General features: G+C 36.9%; 1 protein-coding gene and 1 non-coding gene across 3 annotated transcripts in view; one reads left to right on the plus strand and one right to left on the minus strand.

Moving 5' to 3' along the window:
* Positions 1-2,596: 2,596 nt before the first annotated feature.
* Positions 2,597-16,601, plus strand: part of LOC128186198 (uncharacterized) — a 29,523-nt gene continuing 15,518 nt past the window's right edge. The window contains exons 1-6 of one of the 2 annotated variants that reach the window (XM_052855976.1): positions 2,597-2,672; positions 5,163-5,230; positions 5,787-5,863; positions 6,213-6,699; positions 8,545-8,623; positions 9,158-9,786. In XM_052855976.1, coding sequence (XP_052711936.1) covers positions 5,199-5,230; positions 5,787-5,863; positions 6,213-6,699; positions 8,545-8,623; positions 9,158-9,786 — 1,304 coding nt within the window. In that variant the 5' untranslated portion in view covers positions 2,597-2,672; positions 5,163-5,198. Of the gene's footprint in view, positions 2,673-4,777; positions 5,231-5,786; positions 5,864-6,212; positions 6,700-8,544; positions 8,624-9,157; positions 9,787-16,601 lie in introns of those variants that run through there. The other variant, XM_052855977.1, reaches the window with a different exon arrangement.
* On the minus strand, positions 3,787-3,861 carry Trnas-aga (transfer RNA serine (anticodon AGA)). Its single transcript has one exon. It is a non-coding gene; the product is annotated as a tRNA-Ser (tRNA).

The raw sequence follows: 16,601 nt of genomic DNA on the forward strand, positions 1-16,601 counted from the left end.
AATTTAAAAGAAGATGTGGCTGGGGTTTTTTTTCGGGGGGGGGGGGGGGGGGTTAAGAATACATTTATTTATAATACACGCATGCTTAGAGTGGTATATGCAACATATGTCGATATTAATGTGGATTAAAGTACATTATAATTTAAATGCTTTCACCGGTTTAGAATTTTCAAATATTACAAACCCAAAGATAGCTTTTAAAAATATTTGGAGAGGTAAAAGTTGTACAAAAACTCCACCGGGATTTGAGCTCATGACATAGAGATTTGTAGTAAACCCTCTTTTTAAAAAAATAACCCTCAGCCCCACGTACTGCGCTACGCTGTTAGGTGACAATACTTACATAATTACACTTCATTTTATTGTTTATTTCGATGAACAATGTGCGTCACAACATGGAAGTGTCCCTAACCAACTTAAACGCTTGAGAGAGTAAAACACATCCTATGTAAGATGAATGCGCGCATTTTACTCCGTGCCCCTTAGTTAAATCACCAATTTCCATGCAATTTATTTAGATAGTCTTATACTAATACAATTAAGTACATGTATCATGTTTTTTAAATGGTTTATTTATTAATATTTATATTCATGCAATTTTGCTTAAAATTGACATGTTTTTTCTTTAAAATTTTATTGCTGTAAAGTCCTTAGGAATGAACACTTGATAAACTCGGAGAGAATTCGTTGCATCAGTACTCTCCACGTAGGTTGGGTACTGGTAAATTAACTTACCATAAACTTTATATATATTGATCATTCCGTAAATGCTTATTATTAACTAACCCAATCTGTATAATTATGACTAGATCTATATGTTTTCAGTTACAATGACCACATTTAGTTAAAATAAATTCCCGATTGTGATGAATATAATTAAATGCGTCAAAGTTTATGTGTGGCTTTACCAAGTGTGATTTTTTTTTCAATCATAAATAATAAATGGTTGTATTACCGATATACTGTTAAACGTTTTTAATTAATCTACTCCTTAACTGTCCCCTTTTTTTCTTGCAGGACACAATTTTTTGAATATTTACATGTTTCTTAAAAAATGATTTGGAATGGATTTCTCCACCCCCCATCTTTTTAGGAACATGTCAATTAAGAATTGAATTGAATTTAACAGTGAAATACAAGTTACATTTGGTTATCCACCCCTCCCCCGCACATGCACGGAATAAGATTTTCATAATTTGTGAAATTGCGGTTTTTTTATATTTGTTTTTGCTTGTCAAACATGTTTAGATGATGAGTCCCCCCCCCCCCCCCAATACACGTACACTTTCATAAACGATGCTACAATGTACGTGTCTGTATCAAATTTTCTTTGGCTTTAAGGAGGTTGCATGGTTAACAAACTAACCTTCAGTTCTAGGCCTACTTAAATTTTAATACAAGTACGTATATACATGTATATATATATTTATTACCTAATCAAAGGGATTTTGTTGTTTTATTACATATTAAATATTTGCGTCTATTTTGAACTGCCGGTCAATAGACTGCGATCTATTAGACCGCCGGTCAATAGACTTCGATCTATTGAACCGCCGGTCAATAGACTGCGATCTATTGGACCGGCAACGTATTTCAGAACGCGGGTATGTTAATGTTACACCCTTACGATAGTTCTCATGGAATGTATATTCCTTTACATAAACGCTTTTTTAGTACTTGTTGAAACCAAATTCAATGTTATCAAAATGAAGTATCAAATAATCAATAGTTTTAAAGCCTCATATAAGGTAAAAGACTACATGTATTTAAAATCTAATGGGTTGAAGATTCCCCCTTCTTTGTGTAAACTAATATTAAATTGAGATGTTGTAATGCATGCAACAGGTTTTTGTGCATGTAAAAGATGGAAAAATAAATCTTAGTATATTGCATAATGGCACGAAAACCATCTGCAATATGCAAATTGTAAACCCCGAAAACTAAAAGGAATAAGGTAATAAAACAATTATTTAACGCTTGAACAGTCAATAGACCAGAATTTGTTTCCCTTGGTGCAGGGAACAGCTCAGTATGATCTATTGCCCGAGGCCAACGGCCTCGGGCAATAGATCATACTGAGCTGTTCCCTGCACCTCGGGAAAAATATTCTGGTCTATTGACTGCTAAAGCATTAAATAATTGTATAATATATGATTTTGCGTTGCTATAAACTATAATAAACATTCCTGTATTTTACCTTTGAAATTTGGGTAATTTCCTTATATTTCTATATAGAGCTTTTCTAAAGGATATCAAAACAGTCTAAAAAAGGCGTCGACCATTGAGCCTGATTTTTTTTTTTAAAAAATTGGAAGCCACCTCCAACCACGTGTTTTTGGTTTGTATGTAAACAACCTGCACACTCAACAGGAAGCCGGTATGCATGTGCCTTAGAAGAAGTAGTCCCTTTATGGAAATTGATCACCATCTAAAAAAATGCATAAAATATTCTTCAGTGGTTCTAAATTTCTTAAAACTAGATAAAAGAAAATGTAAAATTAAGTAAAGAAAAAAAATTCTGATTATGTCGAGATGTTGACATCATAAAATCGTGTGGTGCATTTTGATTGGTCGACAAGTTGACTCCCTTGTGGATCGTGTGTGTGTGTGTGAAAGGTGAGAGGGAATTTAACGTGAAACGGTGCATGGTTGGCAGAGATGAAATAACCATGGTAGGAATGTAATTAAGTGGCAAATGTGATATATATAACGTATCTCTATTTAAATATATTTTGTATATCAGATATGATGATGACACACTTTAGATAAACATTTGGTCACAGTCGATCTTGACTATTAATATGATGTCAATTTTTTCTGAGAAGACTCGGACAAGTCGACATAAATATCTGACAAGTTGTCATAAACACCTGACAATTTGTCATGAAGGTCTGACAGTTTTCATAAATATCTGACAAGTTGACAAGAAAATATAACAAGTTGACATGATTATCGGAACTAATTTATATATGTACATGTATGCCATGTCAAATGTGTATGACCTCTGACCCTGTATTATCTCTACTGAGATGACTTACCCTGATCTGTTAAAGTATTCCCATGTACATATCTAGAGAAGTGTCCAGAGAAAAATTCAAACATTTTAAAAATTTACAAAGATTGTTGCAAATTTTACCGTAAAATATTTCCTCAGCCATGGACCTGAGACCCACTCCCATATCCCCAACACATCCGAATTATCCATTAGAATCCCCTACCATTTTGGAGGTAAAGTTTGGAGATCCAAGCTGAGCAACATTCCCATTACATTAGTTATCTAAACTCCAGGGCATCAGCTTAGTACATTCCTGATGATCGATATAAACACCTAAATTACCCATTTATGGAAACATACGTCACAGTGAACAACCACATATTATATATATACAAGTTTATTAGAACAAATAAAACATAATGTAAGTGACGCAGCCTGTTGGTTATAAGAATATCACTGTATTAGAAAACAGTGAATAACCACGTATTGTATATACAACAGTTTATTTGAACAAATAAAACATAATTACAATTGTTGCCTGGCTCCCCACTGTCATTCATTCCCCTCGCACACGCCTCTAATACAGCTTGACTAATGAACAAGCAGAGAACGTCACCAGCGATATGTCATCACTTATTGTAAATATGACGTATCGCTGATAAATTTACACATGAGGTTGTTCACGTGACTCCTATTTCTGTCCATTGTTGTTGAATATCCAATGTGCATGATCATGATCAGTGGCGTAGCTACCATGCATGCTTATGTAACGGGATGGGAGAAATAATGACAGACCAGACCGGGATTCGAACCCGGGCCCCCTGAATCTCTAGTCAGGTGCTCTACCAACTGAGCTATCTGGCGCCGGTATTCGAACCGGTCTGACCGTCACATTCCTCCCCCCTTAAATGATCTTTGTCCCCGAAGATCACCCCAGGCTCTTCCCCTGGCAGGAGTTCACCTGTCAGTTCCAGGGGTCGGTCACGGCACCAAATGTAACGGGATGGGAGAAATAATGACGGACCAGACCGGGATTCGAACCCGGGCCCCCTGAATCTCTAGTCAGGTGCTATACCAACTGAGCTATCTGGCGCCGGTATTTGAACCGGTCTGACCGTCTCACTTATATGCCTGAGCATGCACATCATTTGGGGGAAAAAAAGGAAGAAACTCGGTAAAAAAAATTAATAAAGAAAAAAAATCAAGTATTAAGGTCATTACCTAGTTATTCCATCAACCCGTTTCCGTCACCCGGTCCTACTTTATCTGGAATCAATGCTAAACAAAGACGTCTTAAATACCAAATATAGACACGCAATGTGGTCTTACAGTACCATATTAAAGAAACAGTACACAATGCATGTACCTGATAAAGCAAAGATTTATTTTGCATTTGAACTTAGTTTTACACATCATTTTAAACTTCCCCCATAGAATATCACAGCTTTATTGAGATATTCATTACCATAAACTAGGTGAAAATGAACTCAAGAACTGAAATAAAAGCTTTGAGTGGGTAAAAAACAGACATCAAAAGTTTTTTTCTTATTTTAGCAGCTTTAAATAAGTTTTGTGATTTTATTTTATGCTTAAACTATAACAAAACAATTTTAACCGCCTAAAAATATGCTTAAAAAGTGAGCATTCCTTTCAATTTCTGCAATGATTTTTAGTGTTACAAATCGTCTGAATCCATGAGCTTCCGGGGCGAAGGCCCCACAAGGCTTCACCCTGGACCCACTGGGGGTCTTATGGCAGCCCCACACCCCCTGCCATTTTAAGCATGCACTTCGTTTCTGGTCTAGCTATGCCACTGATGATGACTAAATAATTTGCAATGTACTGTATATATCAGATATAACAATTCACATCAAAACCATGTTGGAATTGTATATATCATTTGCCATTTCCATAGAGCTTGCTTTGCATGGCTGAACTTACATGCTTTTGTGGGTCAACTGACATGAGTTAAGTTAATTATCTGATCTAGATTGCAAAATTAATTATAAATCATCATGATCATGCAGATTTATTATCTCTATAACATACAGACTGGAACATTAGTTTCATCATACATACATTAAATGCTAGATCAGAAAATAAACTTTTTGATTAGAATTTAGAATGACTGTTCTTAAAACTTATTAATTTTTTTTATTGTGTTCAGCAGGTACTGATTCATTAGAAGATGCAGTAACAAAAGATGATGGACTGTTTCAACTTTATTCTGTACATGTAAGTGATATGCTTTCTTGTTTAATGAACATCAACTCATGTACTTGCTTACAAACCTGCAAAGAAAGAATGATAGAGTAATGCCTTATGTATGATTGGCTACTATCTTGACAAATTCATCTTTGTAATATGACTCACTTGCAAAACATAATGACGTACGTTTCATTAAAATTGGGCAAAAATTTAAGACCCTTTTTAAAGTGTTTTTATGTATTAGGAATATGTATACCGGTAATTTCTTAAATACTTGGTTTATATTGTACTTAGTGTTGATAACATGATTTAATTGGAACAGTTTAGTAGTTATTTATAAAACTTGGAAGCTACCCTAGGTTATGTATTATTTTATAATGTTGATAGAAATTGAATTCATTATATATACCATGCATACAATTATATAATTTAAAGTTGATACACACAAACGTGCACATACACAGTATTTATTAACTTTTTGTTTTCATTTTTTGACTACCTGGTAAATGAATTTTTTTAATGGGTTATTATGATTGATGCTTGTTTTAAAACTTTGTCTAATCACTACTTTACTTAAATCTAGATTTCTGGTTGGTTTGTCTTTTTGGTTCCTGAGATTTCTTCTGTCATTGCTCATAAGGACATTTGCTCAAGAGCAAGGTATAATTAATAGATATTGTACATGTATCATTAGAGGGTTTGTTTTGCTAGTAAAATAATTTTTTTTTTAATATTGTAGAGTTAACATCATCAAACTTAGCAGTTAATGAATAAACATATAACCATGCTTCCTTCATAGCATATCTGAACAATTATCAAAGATAACTTGTCAAGTTACCATAATCATGATAACTTAAAAACATTTCACTGTGATACATTCTTAAAACTGTGTACTACTCATGTACTGTGTTAAATTTAAGTTGAAAACCCATTCCTGTTTTTTAGTGGACAACATTCTATAAAAATATTAATATGTACAGTAGCAATGAAACATTCATTGTATTTTTAGTGGACATTGCAAAACAGGACAGATTAAGAAAGCAGACTCTATTTAATGACAACACGGTTTTGGTTTTTAAACCACCTATTGAAAACAAAAGGGAGCCATATGAACCTGATGAGCAAAAAAAGGAAACGCCTTACCATCTACAATTCCCGTCAAGGAAAAGAATTCGCAATGAAACTATGCAATGTTTTGCTGTTCAATTCACAACAGAAGAATTCATTCAGGAGGCACTACAGGTGGACCCTTTACAATTAGATTCTCTACGAGATCTTAATATTGAAATTGTTGGGACACACGAGGAGAGTGTAGAGGGAGACAGACTTGAGAATGTTCAGTTGAACTCATTGACTGAGTCTGACATAGAAGCTGACGAAGTCCACCAACAAGTATTGAGCATTGACATTCTGTCAGAAACATCAGCACAGAACGGACACCAAGATGACAGAGCACAAACCCTATCAGAACAGTTACGTATCAGAACAATAAGAATGTAAGTACATGTAACTGAATTCAACTGACTCAGAAAAATAGCTACCATCCAAATAGTACTTAAGGATACACGAGACGTTCCTCGTTTTTATATAATTTTCCTTGATATTTTATTCCTTATATATTAACATTTAAATCTGTTAATTCCCAAAAATTCAGGGTTCATAACCAGGCATTTTTCGGAGCTAGATATGTCGAATTTTCCTTAAAATAGCATGCTAAATGCATTGGAATACATATATAATTATGAAACTTCTAAGTAGAGATCTTCACATTGTGGAGATAGGAAAAAGTAGAAAAAATGGGAGATAGGTTGCATCTGACCTTAAGGTGGAATAACACACCTGGAAAAAGTCACTCAAATTAACAGGAAATTTTTTGATAATTAAAGATACAGCTTACTCCACTTATATTGAAATCGCTTATTTTGAAATTCCGCTTATTTTGAAAAAGAAATAAATCCCCAGTTTTTGCCTCTCATTTTCTTTGCATTGATTTAACGGATAAAATGAAATCGGTTATTTTGAAATATCGCTTATATTGAAACCACTGATCAGTCCCCATAGGTGATAATCAGATGTTTTCATAACGGTTATATTGAAGTACTCCCAGGCGGCTGTAGTCACGGTTGGTGACAATAATTATGCCAGACTGCCCGGTTAATGATATACAAAGGTGTTTATTGATAAGTTCTCATCATGTGTTTTTTTTATACTTCTTTTGAAAAGTAAAATTTATTCACTGTTGAATTTTTGTTTTTACATATACGGATGTATTGAGGTTAGACGTATTATGGAAACCCCACGGAAAAGAAAAACCTTATCTTCGGACACTAAATACGAACTACATGTAGTTATGGCTATTGATAAAAGGACAAAGCCTAAATTCAAAATAGCTAAGGATTTTGAGATTATCGCGAGTACGCTTACGATGATATACAAGCAGCGTTCAGCAGAATTTTAAGCGTTTGAGTCTAGTGATTTTTCTCGTAAATGTAAAAGAATGCGATCGGATGAAACTTACAAAACTTATAGATATAATTTTAATCAAACTTTGAAGGACTAATATTTCATGTTATCTGTTCACTGTGATAGATAAATGATGACCAAATAATTTGTTCAGGTTTGCTTTTCTATGCTTACATCAGGACTGAACTTTCAAAAATGGCGGCTTCACGTCAGTCAATTTCGCTTATATTAAAATATGGATATATTGAGATAATTTGCATGGTCCCCTGAATTTCAATATATCTGGAGTAGGCTGTATAATGATAAATAAACTGTACAAATGTCAAATAAGCAAAAAATTTGCAGTTTGGGGATAAAAAATGAATATCTAAAATAATTATCCCAGTTATTAACAACAAAAACCCCTGCGGGATTCAAACTCGGGATGTACGGATCACAAGTCCAACACTTTATCCATTCGGCTATGGAGTTAGTTACATGTTTCAGTCCATAAAATCCTTTTGATAAAACAAAATGCTGTTTGGATCAGCAGTCAGCTTTTTTGTGATGATGTGTTTTGCCACCTTAATCATGTTAATGGCTGAAGTGTTTTGTTCTGCTAATTGCTTTGCGGTAGACTTTATAATGTATTTAACATGATATATAATATTACGCTTTTCTATCTGGCAGACATGCATGGTCAACATACTTATTTTAAAGATCACCTTTGTTAATGTATATATGAATTTGTGTGTTCATTGTCCATCTGTCTGTCTGTCTGTCTGTCAATTAACTTAATTTTTACAATTCTGACATTTCCTCCGTGACCTTTCATCCGTGATGATTTTGGTAATTTATAAAATATGAGTGGATGTTTCAGGCTACAGTTTCTGTTTCAGAGAGCAACTCCCCTCCATTCAAATGGAACACACTGGTCAGTCGGAGTACAGAAATAGCTCAGTAGCAGAAGAAAATGTGGTAAGTTCTCCTATGTTGTGTATCTCATAGTATTTCTGAAATATCATGTACATGTATCATGATAGATTCAGTCTAACAATATACGTTCGTGGGGTTGTACATTTGTGGGCAAGCCACAAAAGCCACAAACATTGGTATCCCACGAACAATGAGGATTCCATAACCAATACCTCATAGTTGGCAAGCATTAATATTAATATTGACATTGACATCAATATTGACATGATCATACAATAAAAAAAATCACAAGCATTATTACTGAAAACATTACGAAATTTTCTTTTGGCTAAAAAACGTTAAAAATTGAATAATTTATTTAATAGAAGTTTAGACACAATTGCCTCCCTTTTCTTCACTTTGAGGTTGAACTTCATTTTAAAAAATTATTTTAGGTTCACTTGATAGAATGAAATAGGAATAGCAATTTAATTTTGAAATAAGAGGATAAAACATTTTTTGGTGAATACGAACTGAAAAAAGCAAATCGGAAATATTCATGGTTCATTTATTTGACATGACATGAATTTTGTCTAGAGTGCCAGTAATTACGAGGACAGCAGAGGAGTATTAGATGATCAGGTAGCTGAAACCGAGCTACAAAATGTCGGACCAGTTAGACTGACTACTCAGACTGGTCTCGAGATAAATGGTGCCCTTAAGATGCAACATGAACCTCAGGTACATCAGAATACTACGGTAGATGACAATAATGGTGCACTTAGGATGCAACATGAACCTCAGGTACATCAGAATACTACGGTAGATGACAATAATGGTGCACTTAGGATGCAACATGAACCTCAGGTACATGATAATGTGATAGCAGATGACAACCCATCCCAACCAATAGATGCAGGGGATACTGAGAGTTCAGTGTCAAACTTCACGCCCTTCACGTCTCTGATGTCAATGTCAGCTAGTACTCCCAGCAGTAACTTCAGCAGCATATCATCAGAAGACAGCGAGGCTTTTGCCAACGAATGGATCCGCCTAAGGACATTCTCTGAATGGCCCCTGACATCCATCTTCTCTACCAGGCTTGCCCGGAATGGTTGGGTTTCGCTGGGAGAGGGAGATAGAGCTTGCTGTTACAGCTGTCATGTTGTCCATGAGGGATGGAGGATTGGTGACGACCCAGACCAATTCCACAGTCCTAACTGTAGGTAAGTGTAGCAGACCAATACTACAGCCCTAATTCTGTAGGTAAGTGTAGCAGACCAATACCACATCCATAACTGTCGGTAAGTGTAGCAGACCTATACCACAGCCCTAACTGTCGGTAAGTGTAGCAGACCAATACCACAGCCCTAACTGTAGGTAAGTGTAGCAGACCAATACCACAGTCCTAACTGTAGGTAAATGTATCGGACCAATACCACAGCCCTTACTGTACGTAGGTGTAGCAGACCAATACCACAGCCCTAACTGTAGGTAAGTGTATCAGACCAATACCACAGCCCTAACTGTAGATAAGTGTATCAGACCAATACCACAGCTCTAACTGTAGGTAAGTGTATCAGACCAATACCACAGCCCTAACTGTAGGTAAGTGTATCAGACCAATACCACAGCCCTAACTGTAGGTAAGTGTAGCAGACCAATACCACAGCCCTAACTGTAGGTAAGTGTAGCAGACCAATACCACAGCCCTAACTATCTGTAAGTGTAGCAGACCAATACCACAGCCCTAACAACTGTAGGTAAGTGTATCAGACCAATACCACAGCCCTAACCGTAGGTAAGTGTATCAGACCAATACCACATCCGTAACTGTAGGTAAGTGTATCAGACCTATACCACAGCCCTAACTGTAGGTAAGTGTAGCAGACCAATACCACAGCCCTAACTGTCTGTAAGTGTAGCAGACCAATACCACAGCCCTAACTGTAGGTAAGTGTATCAGACCAATACCACAGCCCTAACTGTCTATAAGTGTAGCAGACCAATACCACAGCCTTAACTGTAGGTAAATGTATCAGACCAATACCACAGCCCTAACTGTAGGTAAGTGTATCAGACCAATACCACAGCCCTAACTGTAGGTAAGTGTATCAGACCAATGCCACATCCCTAACTGTAGGTAAGTGTATCAGACCAATACCACAGCCCTAACTGTAGGTAAGTGTATCAGACCAATACCACAGCCCTAACTGTAGGTAAGTGTATCAGACCAATGCCACATCCCTAACTGTAGGTAAGTGTAGCAGACCAATACCACAGCCCTAACTGTAGGTAAGTGTATTGGACCAATACCACAGCCCTAATTGTAGGTAAGTGTATTGGACCAATACCACAGCCCCAACTGTAGGTAAGTGTAGCAGACCGATACCACAGCCCTAACTGTAGGTAAGTGTATCAGACTAATACTACAGCCCAAACTGTAGGTAAGTGTATTGGACCAATACCACAGCCCTAATTGTAGGTAAGTGTATTGGACCAATACCACAGCCCCAACTGTAGGTAAGTGTATCAGACTAATACTACAGCCCAAACTGTAGGTAAGTGTATTGGACCAATACCACAGCCCTAACTGTAGGTAAGTGTATCAGACCAATACCACAGCCCTAACTGTAGGTAAGTGTATCAGACCAATACCACAGCCCTAACTGTAGGTAAGTGTATCAGACCTATACCACAGCCCTAACTGTAGGTAAGTTTATTGGACCAATACCACAGCCCTAATTGTAGGTAAGTGTATTGGACCAATACCACAGCCCCAACTGTAGGTAAGTGTATCAGACTAATACCACAGCCCTAACTGTTTATAAGTGTAGCAGACCAATACCACAGCCTTAACTGTAGGTAAATGTATCAGACCAATACCACAGCCCTAACTGTAGGTAAGTGTATCAGACCAATGCCACAGCCCTAACTGTAGGTAAGTGTATCAGACCAATGCCACATCCCTAACTGTAGGTAAGTGTATCAGACCAATACCACAGCCCTAACTGTAGGTAAGTGTATCAGACCAATACCACAGCCCTAACTGTAGGTAAGTGTATCAGACCAATGCCACATCCCTAACTGTAGGTAAGTGTATCAGACCAATACCACAGCCCTAACTGTAGGTAAGTGTATCAGACCTATACCACAGCCCTAACTGTAGGTAAGTGTATTGGACCAATACCACAGCCCTAATTGTAGGTAAGTGTATTGGACCAATACCACAGCCCTAACTGTAGGTAAGTGTATTGGACCAATACCACAGCCCTAACTGTAGGTAAGTGTAGCAGACCGATACCACAGCCCCAACTGTAGGTAAGTGTAGCAGACCGATACCACAGCCCTAACTGTAGGTAAGTGTAGCACACCAATACCCCAGCCCTAACTGTAGGTAAGTGTAGCACACCAATACCACAGCCCTAACTGTAGGTAAGTGTATTGGACCAATACCACAGCCCTAATTGTAGGTAAGTGTATTGGACCAATACCACAGCCCCAACTGTAGGTAAGTGTAGCAGACCGATACCACAGCCCTAACTGTAGGTAAGTGTAGCACACCAATACCCCAGCCCTAACTGTAGGTAAGTGTAGCACACCAATACCACAGCCCTAACTGTAGGTAATTGTATCAGACCAATACCACAGCCCTAACTGTCTGTAAGTGTATCAGACCAATACCACAGCCCCAACTGTAGGTAAGTGTAGCAGACCAATACCACATCCCTAACTGTAGGTAAGTGTATCAGACTAATACTACAGCCCAAACTGTAGGTAAGTGTATTGGACCAATACCACAGCCCTAATTGTAGGTAAGTGTATTGGACCAATACCACAGCCCCAACTGTAGGTAAGTGTATCAGACTAATACTACAGCCCAAACTGTAGGTAAGTGTATTGGACCAATACTACAGCCCAAACTGTAGGTAAGTGTATTGGACCAATACCACAGCCCTAACTGTAGGTAAGTGTATCAGACCAATACCACAGCCCTAACTGTAGGTAAGTGTATCAGACCAATACCACAGCCCTAACTGTAGGTAAGTGTATCAGACCTATACCACAGCCCTAACTGTAGGTAAGTGTATTGGACCAATACCACAGCCCTAATTGTAGGTAAGTGTATTGGACCAATACCACAGCCCCAACTGTAGGTAAGTGTAGCAGACCGATACCACAGCCCCAACTGTAGGTAAGTGTATCAGACCAATACCACAGCCCAAACTGAAGGTAAGTGTAGCAGACACAGGATGAATGACCATCTTTAAGTCCTCCTTAAAGATAGCTTAAAGGTGTTTAAAGGTAGCTTAAAGACGATCTTTAAGCCACCTTTAAGCTACCTTTAAGCTATAAGTATTGCTTAAAGGTGGCTTAAAGAAAGCGTAAAGATGGCTTAAAGGCAGCTTAAAGACTATCTTTAAGCCACCTTTAAGCCACCTTTAAGGACAACTTATAGGTCCTTAATGTCCAAACTTCTTTAAGCCACCTTTAAGCCACCTTTAAGCTACCTTTAAGCCACCTTTAAGCCACCTTTAAGCCATTAAAAAAAAAATTAATTCGATATTGTGCTTAATTTCCAACAAAATGTATTAACTTTATGAAAGAAAAGGTATTAAAACGGTTTTTGTTCTAGAAAGAAAAATAAAAAAAGAAAACAAAAAAAAAAAACGGCCACGGCGAGAATTGAACCCGGGACCCTTAGTTTACTAGCATCACCACACATCCTCTGCGCCACGGCAACTTACATATATATGAGCGTTTTTATATTCTATATATCAATGGATATTGAATCACTGTATTGAATGTGTTTACTTGAAAAGATTTTGACAAACCATTCAGTTTGTAACAATCAATTATATCTAATTTATAAATTACATGCATGCATGTATTTAGAATGAAATACGGAACTTGGTCTTCAGTGAACAAAAATATATTATACCTAAATGGAAACCGTTAGGTTCACTATAGTAGGCTTTCTTAGTTAATAAATTTAAACCGAGTAGATATACGTTCATCTAATTTATAGCTATAAAAATGTAAGAAAGAAAATGAAATCATGAAAATGCATTGATACTATTAGGGTACTTGTTCAATTTCCCGCAATTTCCCGGATTTCATGATCGCGGCGCCGTTCCAATATGTTTAAATATTTACATGTAATTGTATGTACATGTACATGATTTTTAAACTAGTCTATCAATTCTATAACAAACAAAATTACCAATTACCGGTGACGTATTTACTGCATGTGGCAATTGCAAATGACTTGTACATACAATTGTATGATGTGCCAGGCCGGGTATATTTGACATATTTACCCTTATACATATATTTAAATAATCAACCCCTATTTATGATCACCGGTACATTAATTAATTAGCCTCAAGATTTTACTTTTACATACATGTATCGTTAATTTGTAGACGTAACATCTTTGAAACCCAGAGCTAGGAAATAATACTTTGAAAATGAATTACAAATGTAAATTAACTTTTATTCACTAGACTTATCGTATACTCGTACATACTAAGATTCAACGCCTTTAGAAACCCTGACGTGCACCTGGGCACACGACACACCTGTTGTGTATATCTTGTATATTCTGTGTTAGTTCCAGGGGTTTTCCTAAGTTGGACAAACAATAGACTTTAACTAGAGCAGAGCTCGTGGCAAAGCCACGAGTAGGTCTTCCGTTGTTGCTGTGAGTTGAAAATATATGTGATATGGTGTCAAACGATTATAATTACTTAACTTTCAGTTCTGCTTTTGTTATAAAAACGTGTTGTGATTGAAAGCCTGCATATAAAACGTGTTTTGAAAAAGAAAATGTTTTAGGAATACTATTTGTCGCACACAGTTTATGTAATCGTAACAAACATTATTTAAAAAATGAGATATTTAATGGCGAGTTACATTTTCAGAGAATAGCAAGCATTGTTATAAACAGTATGTACTCATGTGTCATGTCAGGAATTGTGGTTTTTTTTTAAACCGAGCCCGTTTACAAAACACGTAACCTTTACTCTAAGATAACTTCTTTATTTAAATATTTCTAAATTTATGAAGACAATGTGCAATTTAGAATTGTTGCGTGCTGACAAAATTTACAGACCCTGAAACGTACTACTACACCAAAAAAGCGTGCGACTTACGTGCGAGAAACGTTTCGTGTTAACCGTTTAGCGTTTCGTGTGAATCGTGAAGCGTTTCGTGTAAACCGTTTAGCGTTTCGGACAAAGCGTGCAGAGTTTCGGTCAAAGCGTGTAAATCGTTTCGAGCAAAGCGTGCGAGAACCATGTGAAACGTTCATCAGATTTTATTCGGAACTCTCTGACAATTTGTTTCAAAATGGCGCCCGTGTTTTACATTACATGTACTTTAAACTGTTTGTGATTGGCAAAACTCTTTTGTAGGTATTTTCATGAAAAAAAATCTAGAAGAAATGATATACTTATCATTTTACAAAATTTAATTTATTTTTAACAAACAAAAGAAAGGTATATGTATTAAAAGACGACTAGTTACAGAGTACATGTATATATAACGTTTTTAGCTCACCGAGCTGAAAGCTCAAGTGAGCTATTCTGATCACATTTTGTCTGTCGTCCGTCTGTCTGTCTGTCTGTCCGTCCGTCTGTCCGTCTGTCCGTCTGTCTGTAAACTTTTCACATTTTCAACATCTTCTCAAGAACCACTGGGCCAATTTCAACCAAACTTGGTACAAAGCATCCTTAGCCTAAGGGGATTTAAATTTGTGAAAATTAAGGATCACGCCCTTTTGCAAAGGGAGATAATTAGGAATTTATGAAAATTTTCGAGAAATTTTCAAAAATCTTCTTCTCATGAACCATAAGACCAGGAAAGCTGAAACTTGTGTGGAAGCATCATCTGGAAGTGTAGATTCTAATTTGTGAAAATCATGATCCCCGGGGGTAGGGTGGGGCCACAATGGGGGGTCGAAGTTTTACATAGGAAAATACAGAGTAAATCTTTGAAAATCTTCTTCTCATGAACCATAAGACCAGGAAAGCTGAAACTTGTGTGGAAGCATCCTCAGGTAGTGTAAATTCTAATTTGTGAAAATCATGACCCCCGAGGGTAGGGTGGGGCCACAATGGGGGGTCGAAATTTAACATAGGAATATATAGGGTAAATCTTTAAAAATCTTCTTCTCATGAACCATAAGACCAGGAAAGCTGAAACTTGTGTGGAAGCATCCTCAGGTAGTGTAAATTCTTATTTGTGAAAATCATGACCCTCGAGGGTAGGGTGGGGCCAAAATGGGGGGGTCAAAGTTTTACATAGGAATATATAGAGTAAATCTTTAAAAATCTTCTTCTCATGAACCATAAGACCAGGAAAGCTGAAACTTGTGTGGAAGCATCCTCAGGTAGTGTAAATTCTAATTTGTGAAAATCATGACCCCCGGGGGTAGGGTGGGGCCACAATTGGGGGTCGAAATTTAACATAGGAATATATAGGGTAAATCTTTAAAAATCTTCTCCTCATGAACCATAAGACCAGGAAAGCTGAAACTTGTGTGGAAGCATCCTCAGGTAGTGTAAATTCATAGTTGTGAAATTCATGATCCCCAGGGGTTGGGTGGGGCCACAATGAGGTGTCGAAGTTTTATTACATAGGAATATATAGAGTAAATCTTTAAAAATCTTCTTCTCAGAAACTAATCAGCCAGGAAAGCTGACACTTGTGTGGAAGCATCCTCAGGTAGTGTAGATTCAAAGTTGTGAAAATCATGACCCCCGGGGGTAGGGTGGGGCCACAATGGGGGATCGAAGTTTTACATAGGAATATATAGAGTAAATCTTTAATAATCTTCTTCTCAGAAACTAATCAGCCAGGAAAGCTGACACTTGTGTGGAAGCATCATCAGGTAGTGTAGATTCATAGTTGTGAAAATCATGACCCCCGGGGGTAGGTTGGGGCCACAATGGAAGGTCAAAGTTTTACATAGGAATATATAAAGTAAATCTTTAAAAATCTTCTTCTCAGAAACTAATCAGCTAGGAAAGCTTAAACT

The sequence above is a fragment of the Crassostrea angulata genome, chromosome 5, assembly GCF_025612915.1.
Source record: "Crassostrea angulata isolate pt1a10 chromosome 5, ASM2561291v2, whole genome shotgun sequence".
Classification (NCBI taxonomy): Eukaryota; Metazoa; Mollusca; class Bivalvia; order Ostreida; family Ostreidae; genus Magallana; species Magallana angulata.